Source organism: Pleurodeles waltl, chromosome 4_1 (assembly GCF_031143425.1).
Source record: "Pleurodeles waltl isolate 20211129_DDA chromosome 4_1, aPleWal1.hap1.20221129, whole genome shotgun sequence".
In the NCBI taxonomy this organism is placed as follows: domain Eukaryota; kingdom Metazoa; phylum Chordata; class Amphibia; order Caudata; family Salamandridae; genus Pleurodeles; species Pleurodeles waltl.
Genome location: NC_090442.1, coordinates 1,011,599,941 through 1,011,618,206, shown reverse-complemented (window position 1 = coordinate 1,011,618,206; position 18,266 = coordinate 1,011,599,941). Strand labels below are relative to the sequence as shown.

Here is an 18,266-nt window from a genome sequence, read left to right as displayed (position 1 = left end):
AACCCCAACCACCAAGGGTTTCAAAGGTACACAAATCCACAGGCGGACCTAAGAATAGGAAAAGTCTATGGCATGTGCTGTAGAAACAAGATGCGGAAGAAAAAAGCACAACCAGGGCACTCCCAGGTCAATAAAGTGTCCGTATGAATCCAGTTGATTATGAATGTTTATTTCGCCAGCAAGGCTTGTTATAATGGTTCAAAGAGTGAACAAGTCCATACATGTCATAAAAGAACAACAGCCAACACGTGTTTCGTTCTATTGGACTTTTTCAAGGCTTAAGTTCGTCCTATTTAGAGGCAGAGTGTACATCTTAAGTTACGTGGTACCAGCAGCGCATGCAGTCAGCGCAGTATCCCGGATACTGTTGTTCACTCTTTGAACCATTATAACAAGCCTTGCTGGCGAAATAAACATTCATAATCAACTGGATTCATACGGACACTTTATTGACCTGGGAGTGCCCTGGTTGTGCTTTTTTCTTCCACTCCTTGCAGTACTAGGCTTCTGTATAAGTTGTAGTTTTGTTTAGCTTCCATTTAACTAGGTAGTCCAACACACCTAAAAATAATAATTTGTATGCAAAAAGTTCAGCACTGAGGCAATGTCCCGAATGACCTGGAGTGGGGTGATCACATTAGCATGGTTAAATACATCAGCTCCTCAAAACAAAGAGCACAATATTTGGTGGGGCTTCAAGCCTAGGTATGTGTGAACAGATTTGAAACTTGATCTTACTTAACTATATGATGCACGTTACACTTCGTAAGGTCCAGTGAATTGTGGAAAAATTAGTAGATTCTCAGAGGTATTTTATTTTCCAATTCATTATTTGTGGAGCTAAAAAGGTGTTTTCAAAAATCTACATTGAACTAAGAATACCTTAGTTAGGCCTCTGGTTCTGTACAACAGCTATGTCCTGTCAACAAACAGTGACTAAAGCCTGTTCCCGAAAAACAACTTAAAACTATTGGGGACTATTATAGTAACTACCAATTGAGTGACAACTTTTTCTTGTGTTAACCGCTGCCAATGGGATGCTTAGCAACCCCTTTATCATCAGAAACATGGAACTATCCAAATGATATTTTGCACTTACCCATCATACATTATATGCTAATGTTCCTCTGAAAATCAATACTGGCCCAACATAACTAGTAAATAACTGTAAGGGCCTGTCAGCTTTCGGCCTGTGGTCCACTGTGTGAGGCTATCATTTACAGAAGGATGACCACCTCACTCCATGACATTATGACACTGTTTCCAGTCTTGGACTTTTGTGTGGGAACTTAATGCAATCTGGGTAAAATGGTCTTGGTATTCCACTGAACGGATTACACTAAATCACTTAATACCATATATTAGCAAGTAAAATGAACTGGACTGGAAACTAGGCCCATATTAACATGGAGTGAAGTGATCACTTTATTTTACAGGTGGCCTTCACACAACATTTATATATAGACTGCAGTCAAGATCATAACAAGGCCTACAATGTACTCTTCATTAACTGCCTTTATTCCCCATTGAGAAAAGGACACTATCTTGAATTCATCCACTACTGAAACACCTCTTACAGGGTTGAGCATTGAGCTAGGCCAGGCAGCCAAATGCACCTTACAGACCAGATGGCTCACCTCTGCTGAGGCTTAGGTACAGCCGGTTAAGCATAACACGTTCTTCCACATCTACCTGGCCTGTCTCCTCATTATCAACTAACTAGAACTGGTCAGCAGCTTATGCTTTCAGAGGTTCGAAAATCTCACTCTTGGCACCCTAGCATATATCACCCACTATTTCATATGCCTTGTACACCTCACAACAAATTTCCTGTCCACACAATACACAAACTAATTTGATATTTCGCTTAATAGCTGTTGCTTAATTGGTCCCATTTTTATGGTCCCTCTACTTCATTTTGCTAAGCATTGTTGATCACTAGCTCTCAGTGGACTTTACTGGCTTAAACTCACAGTACCTGCCTACAAGTTATAGGTTTGCTGTGCCTCTTATGTGCATTAAATTCAACAGATGGCCCATCCAGTTCCCTTTTTTTAAAAATGCATTGGTATCATGAAAACAGGAGTACAATTTCTTATCTAAGCCAAAGGGACACACAAAATTAATTTGAGCTTACTTTTTATGCATGCCCAGAATTGCCAGATAGCTTCAGTGGGGAAACCACTCTACCAAAACCGCTGCCAGCCGTCACCCTTTGCAGACAGCTGTGACTGGGCTCAGTCCCATTGCGTTTTGGCAAAAGAAAGGCTCTTCAGAGTCATGACCTTGAAAAGGTAATGCATCACTCACTTGCAACACCAGTTGCTGTGCAGGGAGCTTCAGCAACTGAGGGATTTGACAGGCTGTTATATTTCTGAACTCATTATGTATTTATTCGGTGATGTGCGCCAACTTTCCCTAGACATGGCAGCAATACAGATTGATACTATTAATAACTGCTTTGTTATTGTAGGGAAATGTGTACACAACATTTAAAGCATACATGTTGCATTCTGTCCTTTCTATTTTTGTTCAAACATATTTTCGAACATTGATGCCAGAAAGAGACGAACACCGTCTGGACCAAATACATTTTATTATGCTCCATGATAAATTGCCACCAGTGCAACATCCTATTCACTGTACATAAAAAAAATACATACAAACCAAGTATGTTTGGCGAGTGAAAACCACTGAATATTAAGCCCTTGCAGATTTCAGACACAATAAGTGACTCTAGCAGATGCCGCCTATGCATACGGTATAAAGATGCAAAAGCCTCATGCTAATAGGTTCAGTTAGATAAATGCAAATACTGTGGAGAAAGAAGCAATTAGGTTCTTAACAGAGGCTTACTTTTTTAAAAAACAGGAGTTTGAGTCATCTGATAGCCATGAAACTTTATCTTATGCCCACTGTGTAAGTGCTGAAGTGCAAACAAATGCAGACAGGCTCACATGATCACAGATTCCTTGAAAGGCATGTGGATATCTGCTGTTATGTTTAAAGGAGACTTTGTTTAGATGTTGTGCAGCAACACCCCAGACTTTAAATTAACTCACCCAATAAGTTACATTTTTGTGGCTTTTGCTCATTTTTGCCTGGTCGTCCATAGTGCCAAGGGATCACAAGCTGGCAGATATAGCACTTTATGGAATCTTAACATTAACTTGCGAAAGAGTTCTCCTAAATGCACTTTTTTGCATGAGGAGTTGGGTTCAACTACTTTACGTGAATGTAAAACAAAAATACATGTATTCCTGAAGCAGCAGAGTAAAACATCGCTCATCGTCATTAATTTAGAGTTGAAATAATGGGCTGGAAATCACACCATATTTTTGATAACTTTATAAAACAAACAACCTAACCAAGAGAACCAAAAAAGCATGAACCCATTTTTTGTGCACAAACTCAAAACCTGCAAGAGATTTTATTTTCACCAGCCCTGTACACATACTGTAACAATGATTAAATTAAATGTAAAGTTAGCACAACAGTGCATATTTTGAGCCTGCAGGATTAATTCGGGTAACATTGTACATCATTATTTTCACAACAGTATGCAGATACAATAACATTTTTCCTTTACTTATAGATCACATAGGCTCAGCCCATTAGGATCAAGTGAACGTTGCTCTGCTTCGCACTCGTCTTCAGATATCCTTGAATCGTTGGACCTACGTGCATCGTTTATTTGCATTTGGACTTAATTACACAACTACTATGTATTTTGAGCTATTAGGACTCAATACGTTGAGCTTCTTGCTTTCAAAAAGTTTCTGCAAAGGCCTGCTAGTGGAAGTTAAAGCTTGAGCATTACATGTAGTGCTTTTTAAAGGGTAAGTGCTCTTGCTTTAAAGCTCTTAAAAATCTAGTTTTAAGGGTTCACAATGATTGTGTATTCCATAGGACAATATTAGGGTAAACATCTTCTTTAATCGGGCTGTAGACTGTATAACAGTGTGCACACATGTACATATAATGTTTCTCACAGTACAGCTGAAAGAAATTACAATTACAGGTTTCAAGTATACATATACAACTGCTGTTTTTTAATGTTATCATTTTGTATGATTACTGTGTGGTAACTAATGCACACTTTACCAAGGAAAATAAGGTTTCCAAGATCTTGACACTTATACAATGCATTGAACATTATTGAAGGAAACATAACCCCTACAGTCTCAGATCATCAAAACAAGCATCCCTAAAGAAGGAAGTTATCAACATCAACAATTAAAAGATACATTCTTTTTGAAAATGGCTCGGTATCTGAATACACCTATTCCACTAAAGTGAAAACAACTGTCATTTTAATTCAAATTAGAATAAACACCAATGAGGGCACAATTAAGTAAAGTGTGCCAAATGGTTTAATTAATACATGTTTCAAATATTGCTGCCATTCAACAGCGGATATCGCTGCAGCATGGGTTAAGACACATTATCAGTTCATGCCAGTTTCTGCTAAGTCTCGTAGTATTTTAGTGAAATGCTGTTCTGCACAGAAAGTAGTGTGCTAAAAATCGTGCAAAAACGTTAGGTTAGCCTCGACCTCCAATGCAGCACTGCCTCTGCAACGAAGAGGCTAAATAAAAAGATCAGCATTGTTTAAAAAATAGTGTAGTGCTCTTACTAAGTTTTATAAGAAAATCTAGATACAGAAAGGTAAGGTATGAAAATAGTGTTTTCTTTTTGCATTATAAGTAACAATTAGAAGTGTTTTGTCGTTTTCATACGTTATACTGAAACTCCCTTATTTTATTCATGGAATGGAACATTTACATATCAGCATAACGACGTAAACTTGCTCTCATCAAAAGGGAGTATCTTGGATGGTTATGACAAAACTTCACCGATCAGTCTGAGGTATTGCACAGATTATTAAAAAAGCGAGAAGGCAACAAAAATATACAGCAAATTGGTAGAACATTTACATGATAATTTTACAGTATTCATAGACAGGAAGTAGTGTTTAGTATTCATTCACCTTAAAAAAAATATATATTATATATATTCATATATATGTATGTGTGTATATATTGATCAATCATCCCATTCGTCGTCATCCTCAAAATCTTCTTCGTCATCTTCATCCTCATCCTCATCTAAAAGAAATAAACAAGTCTCAATATTTATTAGAGCTCAGGAATATTTACATCAGAACACATTAAGTCGGTCTCAAAATAGTACTCTCTCCACTCTCTCACTATTTTATCCACAAATTCTCAATGCGTTTTCCATTTTTCAGTGGTACCGCCGCCTATGAAGACAGTATGGCAGGTTCAAAACGTTTAGTCAGCTTTTCGCAACAGATACAAGTAATTGCTTTCATATTTCTCTAAATCTAACTCTGAGCTATGGTTTAGGGCACAACACAAAACTGTATTTCCTCTTTATTTGATCAATTCACAAACACTTTTCAGCATCTAGGCGTGACTTCGCCTTAATTTATTCCCCAATGTGTGTGTGTGTGTGTGTGTGTGTGTGTGTGTGTGTGTGTGTGTGTGTGCGCGCATATATATAGATTGGTGTGTGTGTGTGTGCATATATAGATTGGCATGTGTGATGTGTGTGTGCATTTATATAGATTGACGCGTGTGTGTGTGTGCATATATATAGATTGGCGCGTGTGCGCTTAAATATGGATTGGCGCGTGTGTGTGCATATATATAGATTGGCGCGTGTGTGTGTGTGTGTGTGTCTGATGGATTTTTAAACTTTATGGCAGGACATCCTGTCTGCCCCCAATACCCTCCACCCCCCCTGCAAGGACCATGAACTGAGGGTCCAGCTGAGCTCCTGCTGTGCTGCTTGAATGAGGCTGATACAGCACAGCGTCAGAATTAACCATTTCACACTAGAGACTCCTATGGGAGTGTGAGAATATGCAATATTTCAAATGCCCACTCCACTTTCTTCTATAGAAAAAAAAGGGAACTATGTTTAAAATAATTAAAAGTGTGGAGACACCGGGACAGACTTCTAAAAACCGGGACTGTCCGTGGAAATCCAGGGCGTCTGGTCATCCTATCTCATGGTAACAATCAGGAGGAAAAGTATAGTTTGCCCTCAAGCTACCAATTATTTTTTTAGCTTCCGAACATTAAATATTTTTGCTGGGAAAAACAGGAAGTTTTCAATAGGATTTTATTATAAACTGAAATTCGGATAACCTACCGAGTAGCTAGGAAAAAGGGCGTGGTAGCCCCTCCTGTGTAAGCAAGTACAAACAAGCATTGGCGAAGCAGATATGTCTAGCCTATGTGGGAGCTATTGGCTTTGCCAATTACTTTTAGCCATGTTATACAGTATTGTGGCTACTAAAGTTAGTGGCCTAGAATGACAGAGTGGATTGGGATAAGGCAGAGTGGCATATTCTGCATGGAGTGGAGCAGAGTGGTGCATGGTGGAGCAGAGTGGCATAGAGTGGAATGGAGTACAGATGAGTGATGCAGAATTAAGTGGCTTGGTTGGCGTACAGTGCAGTGATGCAGAATTAAGTAGCATAGAGTGGCATTGTGGAGTGGCATAGAGTAAAGGCGCACAAAGTAGAGTGCAGAAAAGAGGAGTGAAGTGGCGCAGCATAGAGTGGCATGGAGTGGAGTAGCGTAGAGTGGTGTAGAGTGAAGAAGATGGTGTAGAGAGGCAGAGTAGAGTGGTACAGAATGGGGTATAGTAGCATGGAGTAGAGAGGAGCAGAGTGGCATGGAGTAGAGAGGGGTGGTGTGGAGTAGAATGGTGTAGAGTGGCAATGAATGGTGTAGCATGGAGTAGAGTGACGCTGAGTGGAGTTGCGTAGTGGTTTGGCATAAAGTAAAGTGCTGTAGAGTGTGATGTCAAAGGGGGAGGAATAAAGAAGAATGGTGTGGCATGTCACAGTGGAGTGGTGTAGGGTGTGATGGCATACATTAGAGTGGTGTGGTGTACAGTGGCGCGGTGATGAGTGGTGTGGCACAGAGTAGCACAGAGTGGAGTGGCACAGAGTAGAGTGTACTGGACTGGTGTGGAATGCTGTAGAGTGGTCTTACGTGGAGTGGCACAGTGTAAAGTAGAGTGATTTGGCATAGAGTAGGGTGCTGTAGTGTAGAGTGATGTGGCATAGAGTGGGGTGGCGTGAAGTAGAGTGGCATGTAGTAGAGGGGCCGGAGTGGAGTAGAATGGCCAGATTGGCGTGATCTGGAGTAGAATGCAGTGACAGAGTAGAGTGATGTAGTGTAGAAGGGCACAGAGTGGGGCGGAAAAAGAGTAGTGTGACATGGAGTACAAGGGAGTGATGTCAAGCAGAGTGACATGGTGTAGAGCAGAGTGACAGAGTAGATTGACATGTTGTAGAGTGACAGAGTGGGGTGGAATAGTGTAGAGAAGGCTGGAGTGGCAGGGTAGCATGGCACAGAGTAGCATGGCTTAGAGTGAAGTGGCACAGAGTGGCATACAGTAGCATGGCTTAGGGTGGAGTGACAGAGTAGCACGGCTTGGAGTGGCAGAGTAGCATGGCTTAGAGTGCAGTGGTGTGGCACAGAGTAGAGTGGCATAGAGTGACGTAGAGTGGATGACACTGGAATGGAGTGGTGCGACAGAGGGGCATGGCACAGAGTGGAGAGACGTGGTATAGAGTGGAGAGGCATGGAGTAGAGTGGAGAGGCACGGAGTAGAGCGGAGAGGCGTGGAGTGACATACTGTGGAGTATTAGGAGGGGAGTGGCATGGATGGGAGTGATGCTGAGTGGCGTACAGTAGTGGAGGTGTGGGTGCAACTAGAGCGACAACAGAGATGGCAGATAAGGTGAAAGCAACATAAATAAGAAGCCATATGCTTATGTTAAAAGTAGGAAAGTACATTGCACGTCCAGGAATAATGCTGAAAAACGTATAAATTAAAAATAGCGTGTTTCAAAAATATGAGGAAGAACCGAGATGAGGAAAAACAAGTACTCACTCCATGGAGAAGCTAAGAGCTAACACAAGCATTGGCAATGCCAATAGATCTGGCTTTAAAGGAACGTTGCATGGCAATGTGAACCATTACGAGTAAATAGCATGTGAATGGATATGTAGTCATGTGAAGTAAAGAACTCTAGAATACTACTGATGTAGGTTAAAGGTCAAGTAACAGCTGCTCTTTCAAGCCAGACAAACATCCATAAAGGTTAATAACTGTATCCTCCAATATGTGCTGCTGCCAGAGAAATCCCAAAAAATATTCAGTTATCTAAGACACTTTAATAGCATTGCAATGCCAACAGTGTGCTCCTGAAAGTTCAAGCTCGGCACTAGGAAAAATAAACAAAATGTTCGCAGCTGTGTGAATGGCAAGCATTTTTTGTGGAAGCAAAAAACTTCTGTCGAATCAAAACATGTACTTCAGGCTTCAAACATGTGGGGAGAGAGAAATCCATTCTCTAGTGATGCTTAAACAACAAGAAAGGGAAGCCTACGGAGCTGAGCAAATGAAATGAGAGTGGTTCCAGAGTAAACACGTTAACAAAATAGTACAATTTGAATCTACAATTTGTAATGCTCCCAGATTGTCCATGCTTATAGGCAAATACACGGATAAGCATGAAAGAAAGATTAGTGATTGTTTTCAAAATAAAATATACACAAAAAACTGCAACTTGGAAAAAAATGTATTGTTAGGCTACCGTGCAACTTTAAATGCCATGTTTCTGAGGCACCAGTCAGTAAAACGTTTAAAAAACAAAATAACAATGTAGAAACACAGTTACACCATTGTGGACAACTTCAACATAAACGAGGGGGCAAATCCTTTAACAAAAAAAAAAAGATATAACAACTGTTGCACTGTATTAATCATCGCATTAGTGCAGATTTACAACTTTCGGGAATTCACATATACAGAAGTAGGTGTGGAAAGCTTACTCCTGACAAACGTTTGTGATTTTCAAGTCTGCTTAAGCCAATATACGGACATATATTTGCTCATACCAAAATCTGCTTACCTTTTGCAACTTCACTTTCCCTACACTCTCTTTATCTCCCACCATGAAAAAGGTTTCACACTCCTGCCTTTGTCACAAGTAAATTCCCAGCCTTTGCCAATGTGGAAAGAGATTGGATAGGAGTTGCTCAATACACTTCAACAGTTTAAGTCTGTGGCTGTGGACAGACTCCCAAGGCATTTAGTCTTGGAACTACTGCTTACTGACTACTTCCAGCACCAGTATTTAGTTCTGAGGAATGTGGCAAAATCTAAGCCGGGATAGAATCCAAACCTAGACATAATACAGGACCTGGCATATTCAGAGAGCCTATTATCAGAGCTTTGATATGTAGAAGATTAAGTACAAAGGTACTAAAACTCACTGAGGAGTTTCACGACCATATACAGGAACGAGGCCGAAGGTTGAGTTTCTTTATAAGGTCATAAAACTGAGGTGACGTGCAATATCCTTTTAATGTATGGCAGGTGGTACTTTACTCTTTATAACAGATGGTCACACCACAACCCTAACCATAAGCAGATTCTATGAATTGAACCTTAAAACAAAACACTACTATACAGAAATCAGCAAACGTCAAAACGCAAATTATTGAATATATCTTATTTAACAAAAGATATACCAAAATAAACCTTTTGATTTGCTGTAGTTGGGCTGTTCCAACAAATCAAGCTAAACAAATCAGTTTAATGTTTACTCTCCAATTTTAAATACCTTCAAACTTTCTGAGATTCTCACCATTTTTTGTTTAATAGCTTTTTATGCAAATATACTTTATTAATCTGCTAATATAATTTACATTTCTAAAGAAGAAGGTGTCACGGACCCAGGTAAGGAACTGTAAAGATCATGCCACCCAGTGTTATGTATGCAGGTCCCTTATTTGGGCCACCCCACATCCACATCCACATCCACCAGCAACAGGATCTTGGCTCAACTGTCAAATCTAGAATTGTACTCATCTCACCTCAATGGACATGGAATGCAGCCCAACATTCTATGGCATCATTCTCTAGTAGGAATCTTCTAGAAGATACCACAGGAACCATGAGCAAATGTGTGGAATTTAGCTCATATTGTCTGAAGAATGGGTGACCTTTCTGCTTCATCTCCCTCACACCCCCTGAGCCCTAATGGACTACGTTATCTTATTTATTAGTCTAGCACCACACATCTTGCTTCGTGGCGGGGCCTTCACTTTCACAAGCATAGAGATATACATGAAGTCCTCTTCTCCTAAGGTGTATTGCAACCACCCCAATGATTTTTGTGCAAACTCTTTGCACAGATTAAGAATGACATGAAGGATGGAAAATGGGTACTAATACCATGCCACTCCAAAACAAAGACATTTCCTTTTTCCCTAAGGGTATAGCACTTGAAATTGCCATCTTGAAATTTGAACAACACAACTGAAATGCCAGTGTGACAATCCGCACAGATGTGTCTAAAGTAAATATCTTGAATACCATTTTCAGTATTCTGTGATGCTGGTACAAGCCCCACAAAGCAGACTTGATTATTTAATGGTACAGCTAATATAATCTGTGATCGACTGTCATATTTGTCGGGGACTCCTGCTGACAGGATGGAGAAGGGAAATTTCCATCCATGGATGGAAAATGCTCTTTCACAAATACAGCAGTTGAAATGAGGCTAAAAGTAGAAATAATCTTGTGAGTTCTGTCTTGTAGGAATAATGAAGAAGAGAAGCGGTAAGCTTGAGCATGAAGTATATTCCACTATCCTGTGAAACAAAACGGGAGCTAGGCGTAAGCGGACTTCCTCCTTACTCCATACTGCTGAGTTGTTCACATACAGTGTTTACAATCACGATCATTCTAATGCATGAGTTGCAGACAAACAGTATACAACAAATATTTAAATAGCGTAAAACAACCAACTGTGTGCGCGCACTGATTTTGGAGTATATGGTAGGGCTCTAGATTCCACCTCAGATGCGAAATTCCGAAAGGTGGTGTAGAACTCCTAAAACTCCCTCCTAATTGAGCATATCTAGGAACAGAAGTGAGGGATGACTTCCATTTCTCCTCCTGTTCTCTGAAACCTTCCCGGTGTCATTTTGTAGCTCAGGAAATCTACAGGGAAGGAATAAAGAAGAATGGTGGGCTGGTGGGTAGCTGTGGGTGGGTAGGGGCTGGGGGCCGAGGGAGGGAACATAACACTAATTCCTGCTTTTTCTGTGGGGAACCTCAGCTGTAGAACCTCCATTCTGATTTGTTGTATGATACAAACAACTGGCTGGGAGGGTGCCCGAGTCCTCTAAAAAGACAGGATGCAATCCAATCTGATCATATAAAAGACAGATTGTTCGGAGGTAGTTTCTTCCTTCCGCCTAAAGAAGTTTAAAAGGCAACACGTCAAGCTGTAGCAGCAAATGCAAAAATGTGGTCTTGTAGCCAGTGAAGTAAAAGTCCTAATGGTATAGCAGTCACTGCTCCCAACTCTAGAGGGGATGAAATACTGCTGAAGCTGCTAAGAAAGTATGCTACGTCTATATTATTGAAGCATAGTTAAAGACTTAATATTCTGAAATTATCATCAGAAAGGCTTTGTAGTAGGACAATTCCAGTTATTTTGTCTGAGCCTTGCTTAGTCAGACTTTCTCAACAAGCTCACCTACTTTTCTCCTAAAAGCCCCTTCTGGGACAAAACATTCTGCATTGTACACAAGAGATGGACGTAGGATGCATCCAAAGGAACCTACCTAAACAACACATCTACCCACCAACCTCAAAAAGTCTTCATATGTATCAAGCCCCTTAGGAGGTTTATTCTTGGACAACTCAAACTCATATGACATTTGTTCAAACATGCACATCTCAAGGTCAGACATAAAAGTGGCTGTTTTTCCGCAGTTTAAAATAACGCTTGATTAAAGAATGCAAATAAACAAATTGCATGTGTAGGTGGTTGTAAATCCATGCACTCCAACATGAACATTCTGTATGCCAGATAATTGAAGTTCTTGTGTTCTCTATCAGGGGGGCAAACCCAGAAAGGCATTGGGCTATGATTCTGTTGAAAAAGCCTGAACCACACAAAAAATAGCTTTTAAGAAGCATTTATACATGGATGGTGATGTTCGGATTCTCTTGATGAGTGTCAACTTGGTTGACCTACGTTTCCTAGGCTGAGTCATGGGAGCCCGCTAGCATTTGGCCTGTTTTGTATGCCCTCTGGCACTTGGCTAGATGAGGTCCTGAAACACATTCACCACCAACTTGGAATGTAGCAATTGATTAGAAAGTGACTAAATTATTCGGCTGTCAACTTTTCTGAACATTAGTGACTCAATTTCTGATAATTCACCACAGCTTGATTCACATCTCACAGTTTATGCTGTACTGAAGACTTACCTCACTGATGTGGCCTACTCAGTTCAACTCCTTGAATAGGTGTGGAACATTTTTTGATCTTTGGCTTTTTTTGCCTCAGTCTACTTCTCGTACCAGAGGCAAAACTGGTTGGACACTTTGATAACTGACTTAGACAATTACTCATTCTAAATATCCCATGTGATAGGTAAGTACAAATGGATACAAGATTACACAAAAATGGGTTTACAGATTTCACTCTTTCTTTGTCCTTCCCAATAAATGTTTCTTTCTTTGTACTATTTTTCTATTTCTACTTGATTGTAAACTGTATTCTTCCTTTTGTTTTTTCCTGTTCCTTATTTTATTTTCTTGCAGGTTGGCGCCTCAAGGATCCAGAAGAACGTCCACCGGGAGAGGGAGAGAAAAACAAGAAGCCCGTTTTAAACAAGGTACGTTTGTCCCTATGGTAGGTATTACTCTTTCCTGTCTAGCTTTTCTTTCCCTTTTCTACCTTCTTTCTTGTTTTTCCTGTGTGTGATTCTGTTAGTGTCTACATGACTCTCCCCTATTTCCTTGGTCTGACGTCCTATCTCTCTCTATCCTTCTGACCTTTAAAATACCTTTTCTTTATGTGATCTTATCTTTCTCTTAAATTAGTACGGTTTCTCTTTTCACCCAGTGCCTTTCCTTAGTTGTGTTTTTCCAGTTGTTTTCAGGAATCTTTTAGGTCATACAAAGAAAAATTAGTGCTCCCCTCTTTTGTGCCCATTTTGTTGTCCTGTCCTCCCCTCTTTTGTCGTCCTTCCCTCCCCTTCCCTAGTTCGTGCCCCGTACCTGGCGAGCCCACATTCCTCCTGGAACGTGGCCAGCTCCTTCGCGTGCTCTCTCCCTCAATCTTCTGGATGGGAGGTCCAATTTGATGTTCCCTGCCGTCTAGCCCCAATTTCCTCCGTGGTCATGGTCTCTCCTCCGCTGTCTTCATTCTCCTTCACGTCTCCCCCCTCCTCCTCTGTATATCCAATTGTCTCCTGTTTCACTTCAACCTCTTCCTCCATGCACCCGTTTTCCTGCCGACCTTCTTCTACCTGTCGGCGTCTTCCTCTTTGGTGTGGCCCCTCCCCCTGCTCCGTAGAGCTGGTGTGACGTAGAGGTTTGACCTCTACGTCGGCACGCTGAGAAGCACTCCTGGGGTACTTCCAGTTCAGCCCGGATCCTTGCAGCTCATCACAGCCCAAATATCATTCCCCCGTGAACTTTAAACCACTCTATGGGGCAAGTTATCTCTACAGGCGAGTAATCAGTGGGAAGAAGCATCCATTAGAATGAAAATGTCACTTACCCAGTGTACATCTGTTCGTGGCATTAGTCGCTGCAGATTCACATGTTGAGCACAGTCCGCTGCCTGGTGTTGGGCTCAGAGTATTACAAGTTGTTTTTCTTCGAAGAAGTCTTTTTTGGTCATGGGACCGAAGGACTCCTCCCTCTTCGGCTCCATTGCGCATGGGCGTCGACTCCATCTTAGGTTGTTTTCCCCGCAGAGGATGAGGCTGGAGTTGTTTGCTATAAATAGTGCCCATGCAATGGAGTGAATACGTATGTACATAAAAAGTTTATAATAATTATTTACAAATGTACAAATGTTTCAGATTTAAGATTTACTTCTAAACGGCTACAGGCTTCCCGGGGAGGCGGGAGGGCACATGTGAATCTGCAGCGACTAATGCCACGAACAGATGTACACTGGGTAAGTGACATTTTCAGTTCGATGGCATATGTTGCTGCAGATACACATGTTGAGCATAGACTATAAAGCAGTTACCTCCCCTAAAAGCGGTGGTTTAGCCTGTAGGAGTTGAAGTAGTTTGGAATAATGTTCTTAGTACAGCTTGGCCCACTGTAGCTTGTTGTGCATTTAGAACATCTACACAGTAGTGTTTAGTAAATGTATGAGGCGTAGACCAGGTTGCAGCCTTACATATTTCGCTCATAGGAATGTTTCCTAGAAAGGCCATTGTAGCACCTTTCTTTCTGGTTGAGTGTGCCTTTGGTGTAATAGGCAATTCTCTCTTGGCTTTAAGATAGCATGTTTGAATACATCTGACTATCCATCTAGCAATGCCTTGTTTAGAGATTGGATTTCCTATGTGTGGTTTTTGAAAAGCTATGAACAGTTGTTTTGTTTTCCTGATTAACTTTGTTCTGTCAATGTAGTACATTAGTGCTCTTTTGATGTCTAATGTATGTAGTGCCCTTTCAGCCACGGAATCTGGCTGTGGGAAGAACACTGGTAATTCTACTGTTTGATTTAAATGGAATGGTGAGATTACTTTTGGTAGAAATTTTGGATTTGTTCTTAGAACTATTTTATTTTTGTGTATTTGAATAAATGGTTCTTGTATGGTAAATGCCTGTATTTCACTTACTCTTCTGAGGGATGTGATTGTAATGAGAAATGCGACTTTCCACGTTAAATATTGCATTTCACAGGAATGCATGGGTTCAAAAGGTGGACCCATGAGTCTTGTTAAGACGATGTTAAGGTTCCATGAAGGAACTGGTGGTGTTCTTGGTGGTATAATTCTTTTTAGCCCTTCCATGAATGCTTTAATAACTGGTATTCTAAATAGAGACGATGAATGAGTAGTTTGTAGGTAAGCAGATATTGCTGCGAGGTGTATTTTTATAGATGAAAAAGCGAGGTTTGCTTTTTGCAAATGTAGTAAGTATCCCACTATGTCCTTTGTAGAGGCATGCAATGGTTGGATTTGATTGGTATGGCAGTAGCAAACAAATCTTTTCCACTTAGATGCATAGCAGTGTCTAGTGGAAGCTTTTCTAGCTTGTTTTATGACCTCCATACATTCTTGTGTGAGGTCTAAGTGTCCGAATTCTAGGATTTCAGGAGCCAAATTGCTAGATTCAATGATGCTGGGTTTGGATGCCTGATCTGTTGTTTGTGTTAACAGATCTGGTCTGTTGGGTAGTTTGACATGCGGTACTAGTGAAAGGTCTAGTAGAGTTGTATACCAAGGTTGTCTTGCCCATGTGGGTGCTATCAGTATGAGTTTGAGTTGGTTTTGACTCAATTTGTTTACTAGATATGGAAGGAGAGGGAGAAAAGCGTATGCAAATATCCCTGACCAACTCATCCATAGAGCATTGCCTTGTGATTCGCGGTGTGGGTACCTGGATGCGAAGTTTTGGCATTTTGCGTTTTCTTTTGTTGCGAACAAATCTATCTGGGGTGTTCCCCAAATTTGAAAGTAATTGTTCAGAACTTGGGGGTGAATTTCCCATTCGTGGACTTGTTGGTGATCTCGCGAAAGGTTGTCTGCTAGTTGGTTTTGGATCCCTGGAATAAATTGTGCTATTAGGCGAATGTGGTTGTGAATCGCCCACTGCCATATTTTTTGTGTTAGGAGACACAATTGTGTTGAGTGTGTTCCTCCTTGTTTGTTTAAATAATACATTGTTGTCATGTTGTCTGTTTTGACAAGAATGTATTTGTGTGTTATTATGGGTTGAAAGGCTTTTAACGCTAGAAATACTGCTAACAGTTCTAGGTAATTTATATGAAATTTTGTTTGGTGTACGTCCCATTGTCCTTGAATGCTGTGGTGATTGAGGTGTGCTCCCCACCCTGTCATGGAAGCATCTGTTGTTATAACGTATTGAGGCACTGGGTCCTGAAATGTCCGCCCTTTGTTTAAATTGTTGCTGTTCCACCATAGAAGCGAGAGGTATGTTTGGCGGTCTACCAACACCAGATCTAGAAGTTGACCCTGTGCTTGTGACCATTGTGATGCTAGGCACTGTTGTAAGGGTCGCATGTGTAGTCTTGCGTTTGGGACAATGGCTATGCATGATGACATCATGCCTAGAAGTTTTAGCACAAATTTTGCTTGTATCTTTTGGTTTGGAAACATAGCACTTATTACCTTGTGGAATGCTTGAACTCTTTGTGGACTTGGAGTGGCAATTCCTTTTGATGTGTTGATGGTTGCCCCTAGATATTGTTGTGTCTGACACGGTTCGAGGTGTGACTTTGTATAGTTGATGGAGAAACCCAGTTTGTGAAGGGTTTGTATGACATATGTGGTGTTGTTTGTGCACTTTCTTACTGTGTTGGTCTTGATTAGCCAATCGTCTAGGTAAGGAAACACATGTATTTGTTGTCTCCTGATATGTGCTGCTACTACTGCTAGACATTTTGTGAATACTCTTGGTGCAGTTGTTATTCCGAATGGCAACACCTTGAATTGGTAATGTATTCCTTTGAATACGAACCTTAGGTACTTTCTGTGAGAAGGATGTATCGGTATATGAAAGTACGCATCTTTTAGGTCTAATGTGGTCATGTAATCTTGCTGTTTGAGCAGTGGAATGATGTCTTGTAGTGTGACCATGTGAAAGTGGTCCGATATGATGTAGGTATTTAGTGTCCTGAGATCTAATATTGGTCTTAATGTTTTGTCTTTTTTTGGAATTAGAAAGTACAGGGAGTAAACTCCTGTGTTTTTTTGTTGTACTGGTACTAATTCTATTGCATCCTTTTGCAGTAGTGCTTGAACTTCTAGTCCTAAAAGTTCTAAATGTTGTAGTGACATTTTGCGTGTTTTTGGAGGGATGTTTGGTGGGAATTTGTGGAATTCTATGCAATAGCCATGTTGGATTATTGCTAGTACCCAATTGTCTGTTGTAATCTGCTGCCAAGATTGGTAGAATTGGCTTAGTCTTCCCCCCACTGGTGTTGAGTGAAGGGGTTGTGTGACTTGAAAGTCACTGTTTAGGTGGAGGTGTTTTTGGAGTTTGGAATTTTCCCCTACTCCTTGGGAATTGACCCCCTCTATATCCCCTGAAGCCTCCCCTTTGGAATGAACCCTGATAGGGTGTGGTTCTTGTTTGTTGGCTGGTGGTGTCTGTGGGTTGGCCACGAAACCCCCCTCTAAATGGAGTTTTTCTAAAAGAGCCTCTGCTCTGCGGGGAGTAGAGTGCGCCCATGGCTTTGGCCGTGTCTGTGTCCTTTTTAAGTTTTTCAATGGCTGTGTCCACTTCAGGGCCAAAAAGTTGTTTTTCGTTGAAGGGCATATTAAGGACAGCCTGCTGGATTTCAGGTTTGAACCCTGAAGTGCGGAGCCATGCGTGTCTCCTTATGGTGACAGCAGTGTTGACTGTTCTTGCTGCAGTATCGGCTGCGTCCATTGAAGAGCGGATTTGATTGTTCGAGATCGTTTGTCCCTCTTCAACTATTTGCTGCGCCCTTTTTTGGTATTCCTGGGGAAGATGGTCTATGAGAAGTTGCATCTCATCCCAGTGTGCGCGGTCATATCGGGCTAGCAGCGCTTGAGAATTTGCGATGCGCCATTGGTTGGCTGCCTGTGATGCGACTCTTTTTCCTGCCGCATCAAATTTTCGGCTTTCTTTGTCCGGAGGTGGGGCGTCGCCAGATGTATGGGAATTTGCTCTTTTGCGAGCTGCCCCTACTACTACGGAGTCAGGTGGTAACTGCGAAGTAATAAACACTGGGTCTGTGGGTGGTGGTTTATATTTCTTATCCACCCTTGGGGTGATGGCTCTTGATTTTACGGGCTCTTCAAAAATTTGTTTTGCGTGCCGTAACATCCCTGGTAGCATTGGGAGACATTGATATTGGCTATGTGTAGCCGAGAGGGTGTTAAATAAAAAATCATCCTCTATAGGATCGGAATGCAGTTGGACATTGTGGAATTCTGCTGCCCTAGCCACCAGTTGCGAGTATGAGGTACTGTCCTCTGGCGGTGACGGCTTTGTGGGGTATGAATCGGGATCATTGTCCGGCACTGGGGTGTCGTATAAGTCCCAAGCGTCTTGATCCTGATTATCTTGACTTATAGTAGTTTGCGCTGGTGAGTGCATTTGTGGCGGAGTTTGTGCCGGCGATGCCTGTTGTGGTGGAGAGGGCGGAGGCGTGACTTTTTTAACCA

At 41.3% G+C, this 18,266-nt stretch overlaps 1 protein-coding gene across 1 annotated transcript in view; it reads right to left on the bottom strand.

Annotated features, from left to right (window-relative positions):
* Positions 1–2,577: 2,577 nt before the first annotated feature.
* WASL (WASP like actin nucleation promoting factor) overlaps positions 2,578–18,266 on the bottom strand; it is a 299,023-nt gene continuing 283,334 nt past the window's right edge. The window contains exon 11 of the mRNA XM_069229876.1: positions 2,578–5,108. Coding sequence (XP_069085977.1) covers positions 5,047–5,108 — 62 coding nt within the window. The 3' untranslated portion in view covers positions 2,578–5,046. The remainder of the gene's footprint in view (positions 5,109–18,266) is intronic.